This window comes from Diceros bicornis, chromosome 19 (genome assembly GCF_020826845.1).
Source record: "Diceros bicornis minor isolate mBicDic1 chromosome 19, mDicBic1.mat.cur, whole genome shotgun sequence".
NCBI lineage: Eukaryota > Metazoa > Chordata > Mammalia > Perissodactyla > Rhinocerotidae > Diceros > Diceros bicornis.
Genome location: NC_080758.1, coordinates 15332080 through 15344815, shown reverse-complemented (window position 1 = coordinate 15344815; position 12736 = coordinate 15332080). Strand labels below are relative to the sequence as shown.

The 12736-nt window shown below is 43.9% G+C and overlaps 1 protein-coding gene across 2 annotated transcripts in view; it reads right to left on the bottom strand.

Moving 5' to 3' along the window:
- Window positions 1-206: 206 nt before the first annotated feature.
- Window positions 207-12736, bottom strand: part of NCOA5 (nuclear receptor coactivator 5) — a 29931-nt gene continuing 17401 nt past the window's right edge. The window contains exons 3-8 of one of the 2 annotated variants that reach the window (XM_058562579.1): window positions 9024-9350; window positions 7493-7629; window positions 6380-6506; window positions 4300-4499; window positions 2631-2951; window positions 207-2168 (exon numbers count right to left, since the gene is read on the bottom strand). In XM_058562579.1, coding sequence (XP_058418562.1) covers window positions 1579-2168; window positions 2631-2951; window positions 4300-4499; window positions 6380-6506; window positions 7493-7629; window positions 9024-9350 — 1702 coding nt within the window. In that variant the 3' untranslated portion in view covers window positions 207-1578. Of the gene's footprint in view, window positions 2169-2607; window positions 2952-4299; window positions 4500-6379; window positions 6507-7492; window positions 7630-9023; window positions 9351-12736 lie in introns of both variants that reach the window. The other variant, XM_058562580.1, reaches the window with a different exon arrangement.

The following is a 12736-nucleotide window of genomic DNA, read 5'->3' as shown; positions in this document are numbered from 1 at the left end:
TAACTAGGTGAGCTGCATAATAAGAGAAGCTAGGGTTGCAAGAGGTTTTGAGGCCTGACCACAGCCTGAGGACAAGAGTGGGCAGACCACATGGCAGACTGAAACCAGTCAGTACTCCTTCATGAATCCTCGCCTTCCAACCCTGGGAAGGAACGCTCTGCAAAGAGGTCCTGCAGATATTCACACCCAAAAAAAGACGACACAGCTTTTACTTTTTCGTTTTAATTAAAAAGTAATCATCTCATCTTATTAACAACACAAGAATTCCAAAGAGGAAAAAAACACTATATAACACAAACAGGTCAGAACATAAAATGCTGCCATCTGGGGACCTTGAGTTTTTGAAACCATTGCTTGTTCAGCCACTGGCAGGGACTCAGCTGAAGTCACTGCTCTCCCTCATCCCTGCCAGGGGCCCCTTGAGACTGTGATCCACAGGGCTCTAATGAGCACCATCCCTAGGGAGAGGGCAGCCTCCTTTGGCTCCATTTAGAGCAGCAGTCAGAAGTCCTCTCGCTAATAATTTCACTCTGGCTCAAAAGTTACGGACAGCCACCTGTGTCAAGAACGTGTCCAGCTACCAAAAGTCTGACGTCAAAATGGTCCCTACCTCCTGCTGCTCAGAAAACAGAACAAGAGTCCAGATGAAAACAAGAGCCTGATTTTTGAGCCAAAAGCTCAAAACAATCACTGAAAAAATGGGTGTTCACTGCCCGAGTCTAGAGTTGCCTTCTCAGAACCGACTCCATGAAACTACCACTGGAGATGGAGAGGCTGACAGAAACCGTTAAGGGGGGTAGGAGTGGTTGGGGCCCAGATTCACAGTTCATGTTAAACTGCTGGTGACTGGAGCTGTTCAGTCCATTGGAAATCCTCCAACGAAATGAAAAGAAAAAAGAGAAAACCAAAAATCAATAACCCTGGGTCAGGCAGAAAAGTGGCTACTTCTGTGGCTGCCATGGCCACTCCTCAACAACTCCGGAGCAGCTGACGGATGACTCCTCCAGCAGACTCCCATCCATGTGGGACAGGCTTGGCGACCCGGCGCCTGCCAGGCCTGGTCTGCTCCTCTGCAACCCTAGGTGGGAGCTGCAGACGGGAGCTGGAGCTCTGGTTGGCCTGTGCAAGGCTGGAAAACCTGGGTAGGTTAAAAATGAACAGGGGCAGTGGCTGTTGACATGAAAATGCCATTCCAAACTCAGCTAATTGGGGCTTGGCTTCCTCCTCCTCCCCCCGCAACTCCAGCCGACAGAAAGACCAGAGAAACCCATAAAATATAAACTGAGCCCAGACACCTATACTGCCCAGTGGACCCCAGAGATATTTATTTTCTACAAAAAAAAAACAAAAAACAAAAACAACAAAAAAAGATACACCCCCAAATGCAGTATAAACTCTGACTCTGGAAGGAATAAGCAACACAGCCTTGGGCAGAACAGAGAGCAGGTGGTAGAAACTTATGACATTCGATGTGGACCTGGATAGGTGCAGAGGACATCCTCCAAATAACTCTATTTAGAACGCAAGAGGTGGGAGGAGGCCAGGGGATGAGGGGGCCCAGGTAGCTGAGAGAGAGCCTCAGTAATGCCTCTGGTAAGATCCCATGGGGGCCTGGGGCCGCCCCACCTGTGCTGTGGTCTGGCTAACCAGGTGGGAGAGAGCAGGGCCACTCTGAATCAGGGTGTCGAGAGCCTTCTGTACACTTGGATTGTCAAAGTTGATACCTGTGGAAGACACGGGCCTCTGGCTAGCTATGTTGCTGGCAGGTGCCAGGCGACTGGAAGGCTGGACAAAGAGCCCTTGGGAAGGAGCCCCAGGCCTGGGGCCCATGTTCCGAGCAGATCCCGCCTGTCCCAAAATGTTTGGAGGCTGATTGCCAGAGGCCTGTGATCTTTGCTGAGGCTGGCTGTTCACTGCTGTGGAAAAATTCTGGTTCTGGGTGTTTCCGGCAGCGACAGAGGGAGATGCAGAGCTGCTACTGGCCGCAACCGTGCCACTATTGAAGAGGCTGAGGATTTTGGCCTGAAGCTCTTGCTGGGAGGTGGGGGGTGCAGCTGGAGTGGGTGTAGCAGAGGGGAGCACTTGGCTGCTCTGGAGCGGTTGGGAGCTTGGCTGTGTCTTCAGCGAGGCACCCGAGGTCGCCCCGAGTGGTTGGCGGGAAATCGGGCCTAGAAGACAGAAGGAGGAGGTATCTGTTGAAAGTACCCACCCTGGGCAGGAGGCTTAGCAGCCCAGGGAAGAACAATAATCACTGATCACATCAATCACACAGTACACAGACTATAACATCAATTTCCCAAAGGGGCCACTTCACGGTATGTGCTGTCTCCAGAAAACAGCCTAGTTTCCCCAGAGAACTACTTAAAGAAAAAAGGGCATCCATCTTGGTTACCAGGGAGCCTGCAGTACTAATCCACCCACCACCACATTAACCACAGGGATCAGAATTCAGTGCCCAAATCTTAAGTTATTATTACATCAGCATGGATGGCCCATGGGAGAACTCAAGAGATGGGCTCATTTCCCTTACCCACCCCAAAGAGCCCTGGGCCTGCCACCCTCCCAACAGAGCCTGGGGATTAGAGAAATGCAGAGTCAGAACTTCACCTCGGCCCTGCCACGTAGCTCACCAGGCAGAGAGTCGGTGCTGCTCCTCATAAGCCGCTCCTTCCGCTCTCGCAGGTAGTTGATGATCTTGTCAGTCTCTTCGGCAGTGAGGTACCTGTTGTCCGCCAGCAGGTTGATGAGGCTCTGGATGGCTGGAGGGTGTCCCCCGCGCACTCCTTCCTCAGGGCCTCCTCGCTCTCTTTCCTGGAGGATGGCTTCATCGGCCATCTTGGCTGCCTGTCTGGCAATCTCCTCACGTTCCTTCTCCCGGCACTCATTCTTGTAGCGCTCATAATTTCTGGCCACCAGCACCATCGCATCTGCCTGGGGCATGTTGCGATGCTCTGTAGGAGAGAATGACATGAGTTATTTTCCCCTATGGCAGATCTCAGTGTTCACCTGCTGGATGCTACCAAGCCTTTCCTAACCTCAAACCAGCAGGAAAACTGTTTCCGTGACAGAAGCCTGGAGAGGGGAGGGAGATGAAGGTTGGGAAGATAGGTGAATGGATTTCTTTGGTGGGGAACACACACCTTTGTACAGAGCTGGTTCTTTGGGGGAATTCCTAGATCACACACTTGCAGCAAAAATCAAAGAAACATGATAGTTTCTCACAGATTCAAAAAGACCATGTGGGGAATAACCATTGGAGGCAGGCCGCAGGGGGCCAAAAAGCCCTGCTGTAAAGCCTGGCTCTCCACTGTGCTCCTTGGGATACAGCTGGCCTACTGTTTTTGAACCCATCAGTTCAAAGGTCATGGATTAAGATCATATTGTGACCCTAAATAACCTCCTCTCCTCACCCTCAGGCAACATGATTTACAGAGTGGTGAGAAGACTTCTCAGAACTTTACATAAATGTCCTCACACATCTTGAGGACTATTCCTCAGAGAGACAAATGACCTACTGGACAGCCTGATGTATTCTATGGTTATGGGTGTAACCAGCCAGGCAAACAGAGATCCCCAGTATGGAGGGAAAAGGGAAAAGTCTGTGCTGTTTAAGAGCAATGAGCAGGGCATCAGTTGGCTGCGTCTCAACATTCTGGGCACAAAATACGAAAAGCTACTTCAGGGAAGACCTTAAAGAAACCTACCCTGGGCTGCTAGGAGGTCAGGGCCTCCTCTTTGTTCTCACAGCCCCTCTGCCCACTTCCCTAGCACACTTACAAATAGTACCCTAACTGTCTGTTGTATTCTGTCCCTCATTAGAAAGCTGGGCAAAAGCAAGGATTCTATGACACTCAGGGTAGTATATGCCAGAGGTGTGCTCTCAAACCTCTGGCGAGACCTGACCGTGTGCATCTCTTCTCAATTCTCCCTGAAGTGACTTCATGTTGGCGGCTTGAAATAGGACACAGTGGGAGTATCACGGAAATCAGCAAATGCTATAACCCCTGCCCGCGAACTAGTTGTTAAACATTTGCCAGCATACCACTGTATATACCTAAGGGCTAAATATAATGTCTTATATATACAGCAGGCCCAGAACTATATCTACTGAAAAAATATCAGATGAATAAATAAATGACTACGCAAGTCTCCTCCAGTGCACTTATAAAACGGCCCTACTATATTTGAGCTGAAATACATGAGTCATTTGCCCAAAACCTGCTTCTTCTGAGTAAGGCAAGAAAGAATTAATGGACTAATGACTACTTCTGGAATTCTGACCCACTTGGGCTTCTGTACCTTGTGGGGTTCCAAACATGATGTTGACTGTACAGGAGCGGTGAATCTGGTGTTGCTGGGTGATGACAATAGCAAAAGGAGATCCTCCCCTGCTCACATCCTCCAAGGCTTGCGAGAGCGACACCTCTGTGTTGAGGAAGATCAAGTCCACTACCATGCCTAGGTCTCGCACCTTCCGCCCTACAGATTCAGCATAATCTCTGTAGAAACAAACAGAACAAAGGTGAGCACTTCCCGACCAACTCCCAGTCTGCACACTGTTGCACGTCAGCCAGCTGTGTGTGCTCCTATGGAGAGTTTATGTTAAACTGCATGAACTAGCACACCCAGTGTCTCCCTGGTGCCCTCCTCAGGCTCCAAGGATCTAGAGCAATTCCTTCTCTTTGCACTGGCTCAGAACAGCCATGACCAGCTTAGAATGGTCACACATGAAGTTGCCAGTAGCAGAGCATTTAGTACCCATGTCCTTCTCTTGATTCTCTAGTCCTTCTTAACACTACCCTGCTGCCAAAGACCTGTGGCACGTATCTGTCTTTGGGGAGGCTGCAGGACATAGTGGGAAAAGCATGGGCTAAAATGCTAGAAAGATGGGTTTGGATCCCAGCCCTAACATTTACTTGCAAAGTTGTGAAGCTTTAAGCAAATCCCTTTACCTCTTACAAACCTCCGTTTCTCTACCAATAAAACAGGAATAATATGGCTCAGTTAGTATGTCATTTCCTTGACCTTCTCTCCAATCTAAATTAAATCTGATATATTTCTTCTCATAGGACTCATCATCAATACATTTTATTTTGTTATCTATCCAACTAGGGTGTAAGCTCCACAAGAAGAAGTGGCCGTGTGTGTTTGCTTACCATTATAACCCAGTACCCAGCATCTGCCATACATACAAAAAATTTGCTGAATGAACACACATGTAACATGATTATTGTGAAGATAAAAAAAATTTAAGTAAAGCGCCTAGCACGGGGTAGTACAGAGTAGGTGCTCAGAAAATGATGGCTATTATCATAGGTCAAAAAAAAAAGCTATCTACAGTTAAAACAGCATCTATCTCCAACCAAGACAGCCCAGAGCCTGTGAACTCTGCCTGCTGCTTGGTGTCTCAACACCTATTTCCCTAGTCTCTGCCTTGAAATTAGCTTTTTAACCCCAAACTGCTAGAAAATACGTAAAGTTATTTACTAACCACCTGGGGAAAGGGAACATAGCTACTACCAAGCCTGCAAGCTGCTATATTCCCTTCTGCTTCTCTGCTCTGCCTCTTCAAGGAAAGAACATAAAACAGAGGTGGAGTAAAACGGTGCTATGAACTCTGGATTGGGTAGTATGGTCACCTAACAGTTCTGCAGGGCCATGGCACTTCACAGAGAAGGCTTGGTACTTGGCTGACAAATGCAGAGACATGTGCCTCCCAAAGTACTGGGGATTTGGGATTGTCCCATGAAGGGAGCATCTACTGCTTTGCCTGACCAGCATATATCCCTTCTTTGATTATCCTGTGGGAAGGCACCCCTCTCCTTCCCAGTCAGTCTACATGGTTCCGCAGGGCTAATCCCACCGTTAGCACTAGGGATGGGCAGGTGACCTAGCCCTGGGCATCCCAGCACCACTGGCTAAAGTGACCAGTTCAGGGATGGGAAAGTGAGCCAGGTCAGTCCAATGAGAAACAATTATAGGACTTTAGGTGGAAGCACTGGGGAAAAAAAGTTCTCTCTCCACTGGGTTTGCTAAGCTAAGATGATAACTATCTAGGGCCAGTGCCACTCTGCTTTTTCAAATAGAAAGCCTGTTTAAGAATGAGGACGACACAGAGATCGTCTTGATGACATGATCTGACCCTGGATGTGGCCATGCCTGAACTTCTCGGTCAAGCAAACTAAAAATTTCTCTTTGGGGCCTAAGCCAGTTTGCAACAGGTTTTCTGTCACCTACAACTGAAAGAACTCTGGCTAACACAGCATAGCAATGCCAGAATACTCAGCCCAAGTTCAGTGGGTATGGCTGCCAAGAGGGAGGCTGAATTTCTCTTCTGACCCTTCTCCTTACTCAGGAGAAATATCCAAAGGGTTCTTACTTAGTCTGCTTGTTGACCACAATCACAGAACAATCAACAGGCCTCTCGGCATCAAAGCGTCTCTGGATTTCCTCAAAATATTGACGATAAAGCTCTTCTCTACGCCGTTCCTCACGTTTCAAACGCTCTGCAAGATACCACCAGGGAAAACGGAAATATAGACTGTGTCTTTCTATATAAGTAAGTCAGAAGCCGTATTTTGAATTCTAAACTACTTGTAGGCAAAGATCATAACACACACACTCTGAATTAATCCTCTAGACTACCTCCTAAAAATAACCAGCATTAATATTTTTTACTATTATAAATTCATTGAAATGGAATGGTTGAATTAAAGGGCATGGTCATTTGAATGCTTCATCTGAGACATATCGCCCAACTGCCCTCTAGAAAGTCTGTTACTAATTTATCCCTCCACAGGGTGGATCACCTCATGCTGTTTCTCCACATCTTAGTTAACACTGGGTACTGACATTTTAAAAAATTCCTGTCAACCTGATAGGTAAAAGATGATATTTCATTATTATTCTAATTTGCATTTTGGGGACAACTATTTAAGACCTTATTGACAGGTACTAGTTTTTTTTGGGGAAAAAAAAAAATAAGGTAGTAAAGTTTTATTGTGAATTAAAAATCAGGTTCTTAACTCAACTTGACCAGGTAGGAAAGAACTTAAAAATCTTTAAAGACATATTGAGAAAAACCAGGCTTTTAAAGAACATATCTTTACCTAAAAAAGAGATGCTATTAGAAATTATAAATAAAACAAAAAACCCCACATGCTGCATAGATAATGCAGATAGTTGCAGTTATTTGGTCAACGAGCAAAAAGCAAGCACTTAACCTCTTCAGCTCCAATCTTTTGTTCATTTCTTATTGGTGGAATTTCACATTTCTTCTTGTTGGATGACTACCCAGATGATGATACTAATTTGCATTTTAGAAATTATTTTCAAGCTGAATATGCTCTACACATTAAAGGCTATTTGTATTTCTTCTTTTTGTGAATTGCTGAGCCAACTCATTAGCCCCTTTTTAGTTGGTTACTGGTTCCTTCTTTCTTTTGTAAAGTGTTCTACCAGTATTAGGAATAAGCTGCTTCTGCTACTTTACCTTTTGCACGAGACTGACTTTCTGGGCCTGGAGGGCCTCGGCCATCAAAGCTATCTCTATAACGGTCATAGTAAGAGTCATCCTTTCTCCTGCAATAGTCATCCATTCGCAGGTATCGGTCATAAGAACCTTCTCTCCTAAAAAGTTAAAGAAATTGCACAAAGTTAAAGCTCTCCTGTCCTGCAAAAATCAGATATAGACAATTCTTCAAGACCCAGTCCCCTGTGTGGAAGTAAGCACAGTAAGGCATAGGACTTCGGGATTAGACAAACGAGGTTTGTCTCTGAGACTCACTGCTTTTCAGCTCTGAGGCTGTGACTGAGTTAACCTGCCTTGCAAAACGACTGGAATGACATACAGAAAGCTCTCAGCATAGTCTTTGGCATAAAGTAAATGCAAAATAACTGGCAGCAATGATTGATATTAGTTTTGAGGAACCATTCCATGACTCTCCCGTCCCCTTTCCCTGTGTTTAAAAATTATAGTTAGAAAAATTATATATATATACACACAGTAATTTTTCATCACATTGATCAGAGCATGCTGAACAGAAACTCTGTACTTATTAAGCAGTAACCCTTCATACCCAAACCCCGTAACCTCTAATCTACTTTCTGTCTTTATGAATTTGCCTTTTCTAGATAGTTCATATAGGTGGAAACATACCATATCTATCTTTTGTGTTTATCTGGCCTATTTCACTTAGCATAATGTTTTCAAGGTTCATCCATGTTGTAGCAGGTGTTAGAATTACCTTCCTTTTCATAGCTGAATAATATTCTACTGTATGGATATATCACACCTTCTTATCCATTCCTCTACTGATGGACATTTGGGTTGTGTCTACCTTTTGGCTATTGTGAATAATGCTGCTATGCACATTCACATACAAGTATCTGTTTGAGTCCTTCTTTTCAATTCTTTTGGGTATACACTCAGGAGTGGAATTGATGGGTCTTAGTAATCTTACTATATTTAACTTTTTGAGGAACTGCCAAACTGTTTTCCACAGCAGCCACGCTATTTTACATTCCCACTAGCAATGCATGAATGTTCCAATTTCTCCATACCTCATCAACTCTTGTTAATTTCTGTTGTTGTTGTCGGCTTTTTAAAATAATTTATTACATCCATCCTAGTGGGTGTGAAGTGGTATCTCATTGTGGTTTTGATTTGCATTTCCGTGACGACTAATGACGTTGAGCATCTTTTCACGTATTTGTCGGCCATTTGTGTGTCTTCCCTGTGCCTTTGCACTGCCAAAACAATTTGTACTCCATCTTTTTTCCATTTGCACAATGTTGCTTTTCATAGGCCACAGGGAGATACCCAGATTCATCCACTAAGCATAATTCATCAAACATTCACACATTTAGCAAATACTTATTGAGCAGCACATCTACCACTTGATAGACATTGGAAATATAAGGCTGATAAAGTCACTTCCCTTGCAGAGCTTTCGACTAGTTCAACAGAAGACACATAAAAAGAACTGTTACAAAAAAACCAAGGAGAATGGCTGTATATGTACCTGTACATGGGATCTCGGGAGTCTCTCATCTCTCTGTATCTGTCGTACATGGGGTCCCGGTGATCTCGAAAATCCCTCGAGTCTCTTAGATCACGAAAGTCTCTAAGATCTCTCATGTCCCGAGCATCACGCATACTTCTGCTGTCTCTGTGATCCCGAATGTCTCTGCTATCTCTATGGTCCCGCAGGTCTCGGGGGTCTCGCATGTCTCTGCTATCCCGGGCATCCCGGCCATTTCTGCCATCCCTGGGCTCTCTCCTTGGACTTCCTCGAATTGGGGATCGATCACGTCTTGTATCTCGACCGTCTCCAAAGCCATATGGATCTCTGTGGGAGGTAGCAGGAAGATGCTAAGACAAAGAATATGAAGGTAGCCAACCCTTTATTGGAGGAAGCCCCCACCCTCCTCAAGCGTTTTTCTCTAAAACACGGCAGCCAAACAGTGAGAACATGACTAAAATTTTAAGGACAGTTATCCATCTGGTCAGCAAATAAAGACTAGTAGGTTCTAGAATCTCAAAAGATTAGGACATCAAAGGAAGAATGTATGACCCAAAGCCAAAGGTTCTGTCTGACTTCGGTCACAGTATTTACCAGGCTTCAGGGAGTCATTCCGTATTCCTTTTGCATGCCAAACTATCATCACAATCTCAGTACGTTTTCAAAGTGAAAGTGTCTCTTAGAATCTGTTCTCTCTTACCAGACTTAAAGAGATTTTACAAGGGGGAAAAAATTGGGAGGACATAATAAGTGGCAAGACTCATGAAGAAAAAAAGAGCAAAAGGCACACTCTCATACAAAGTAACAGTGATCAAAGCAGTTGTCCTTAAAGTACAGAAAATTTCACTTAAAATACCTAGCAGGATAATCAAATTAAGGGAAAATAGAAAAAGTATAATATGATACAGTGAAGTATAAGAACGCTCTGTTTCTCTGTCTTCTCAAATTAGTTACTGAGTAGTGGTCTCTCACAATCTGAGGTTTATCACAGGCTCCTTCTCGCCAAAGTGTTTTTTTTTTCAAGTGTTTGAAGTCACAGATATGTTTCGCCTGCCCTGATTCAATATTCTTCATGAGACATTCCCCTCTGCTGGAAACTCAACCTCAACATATCTAAAATTAAACTTCTTATTCAACCCACTCAGTCCCATTCTCGACTTTTTCACTTCTGCCAAAAACCATCTTTCCAGTTATCAAGGTTTAAGTTCTTGAAAGTTAACTTTGATTCTTCCTTCGCTATTCCACGGAGTCATTTGAATCCTGTTCGTTTTTCCTTTTTATTCCCACTGGATTCACAGATTCAATCCAAATCCTTATTTCTATGCTGGCACCAACAAGTTTCCAAAAAACACAAAACAAAAACCAATCTTTCAGATTTCAATTCAGTCAACACAGAAATACCAGATTAACCATCAAAATTTTCACCTGTTACCCATCACAGCTTGACTATCACACTTCTGGGCACCCCTCCCTAACAAATCTAGCCCCTTTCCAACTACTATTTCTCCTTCATTTCCTGATTCAACCTCTTCAATTTTACTTAAGCTGTTCTTATAACTTAACTCACATGACTTATCTGTCTCAATACTTCTGTTCATATGATTTTTCAACTTGGAATATTTTTCATGCACTAATCTAAGTATCACTCAATCCTCACAGGCAAGTTCACATCCCATGTCTTCCAAATCTTCTCTCGTCTCCCTAGTAACTGCTGATCTCTCCTCCTGCTCAAGTCTTAGAGCACTTACTATTTCTATTACTCATCTTGATCCAGTAGTTACCATTTTACAACGTCTTCTTGTTATGACCCACTTTATGAATTACCTCCTCCATAAAACCTGCCCTGAACTTTTGATCTTCCCCAACAAATATGCTCCTCCTCCAGTCCTTTCCATCTCAATAAATGGCACATCCATCTACTCAGTTGCTCAAGCCAGGAAACTGGATGTCATCCTTTCCTTAGAGCTCCATCCACTCTTCCAATCACATTTCCAAATTCTGCTCATTCTTTCCCTGAAATTGATATCTATTCTGCCCATGTTGCTTTACTTCCCTTTGAGATCACTGAAGGCCAACCCACAGTCATCTCTCCCATTAGAGCCTTCTAAAGTAGTCTCCCCATTTCTGCTCTTGCCTCTTTTCTAATCTTTCTCCAGATTACTCTAGAGTGATCTTTTAAATCTGTAAAAGCTTTCACTGGTTTCCCACAGTATTCAGAATCCACTCCAAAATCTCTCCTAAGACCAGTAAGATCCTGCAAACTCTTGGCTCCTGTCTTCTCCAACTTCATCTCACCCTCTCCCTAGTTCACTGCTCTCTTGCCATACTGGCCTTTCAGCTGTAACTAGCCAAGGTTTTTCTTGATGCCTCTACTTGAGCAGCAGGAACAGATCCATACTCATTTTCCAGGTCTCAGGCAGTAAGTATCCCTTACTCCCTGATTCTGTTAGTTTAAAAGTTTATCTTCTACCTCTAAATCTTGGCCACATTCTCTCATAGCACTTTGTTTTTACTTATGTCATTTATCACGATCTGACACCAAATATCTATCTACTTGTTTAACGTCTGTCTGCCCTACTCGACTGCAAGCCCACGAAGACAAGGACTGTCAGTTTGACTCTCCACTATGAACCCACTATGTAGGTTTATGTCTGGCATGCAGATGCTCCATAAATATGCTGGATGAATCTTGCTCCCGTACATATTCTTATTACTGCACTTATCACACTCTTCTGTAATTGTCTGTTTACATGGCTTCCCTACCAAACAGGAAGCTCTCTTGAAGGCTTTGTATTCCTAGGACACAGCAGAGTTCAGTTCAGAGTTCAGTAATAAATTGAATTATTCAACTAAACTGTAAGCCTGTCAAGAGCAAGCACCATGTTTTGTTTATATTTTTGTCATTTACCATGATTACACATATTAGGCATTCATCATGATGCCCTCAGCTTGGTAGAAAACCTCAATTTCACTTCATCCACATGGGCACAGCAAAAACAATTTAAATGTCCATTTTGCTTCTATGAGAAGTCCTTGTCATGTATTTTAGGCTAGCAAGTACTCCTGATTTGTGGGAGCAAACAAATGGGAGACCAGGGAATTTAAATGAGGACAGCTGAACACTTTTCTATTAGAACAAAGAGCAGACTAACAAAGATTCTTACTTCAGCTTTTCTTACTATGTCAAATAATCCTCCTAACATGTGTAACATCTGATATAGTGTATAATGTGGGCAAACACTCAGGAGCCCACGGGAAGGGACAAATGAAAGTACTTTTGGATTAATGATTGGCAGATAAACCTGCCTTGGGGAGCAGTTAGAAATAGTCATTAGAGGTGGAATAAGATTTCAAGTGTTCTTGGCAATCAGAGCTGAGAGAGATCATGAACCTGACAGACCACAGACCACACATAAAGCCTTGGGCTGGTGGAAATGGGGGTGGGGACGTGGATAAAAACATCATATCACAGCATGTTATTCACAGGCTTAGGATGATTATAAATGCCATATGTGGTTCCCATTCTTTTGAATCCTCTGAAATACCTTACTTACCTGTTAGATCCATCTCTGAAGGTTGACTATAACCCTAAATTCCCAAAGTCTGGGTTCATGCTTCCAGTTTGAGAAGGCAAGCACTCCCCTTCTCTCAATGAATCTTAACTCCACGTGCAATAAAACTACTAATTTGCCCTCAATTGCCTTCTGGGTAAA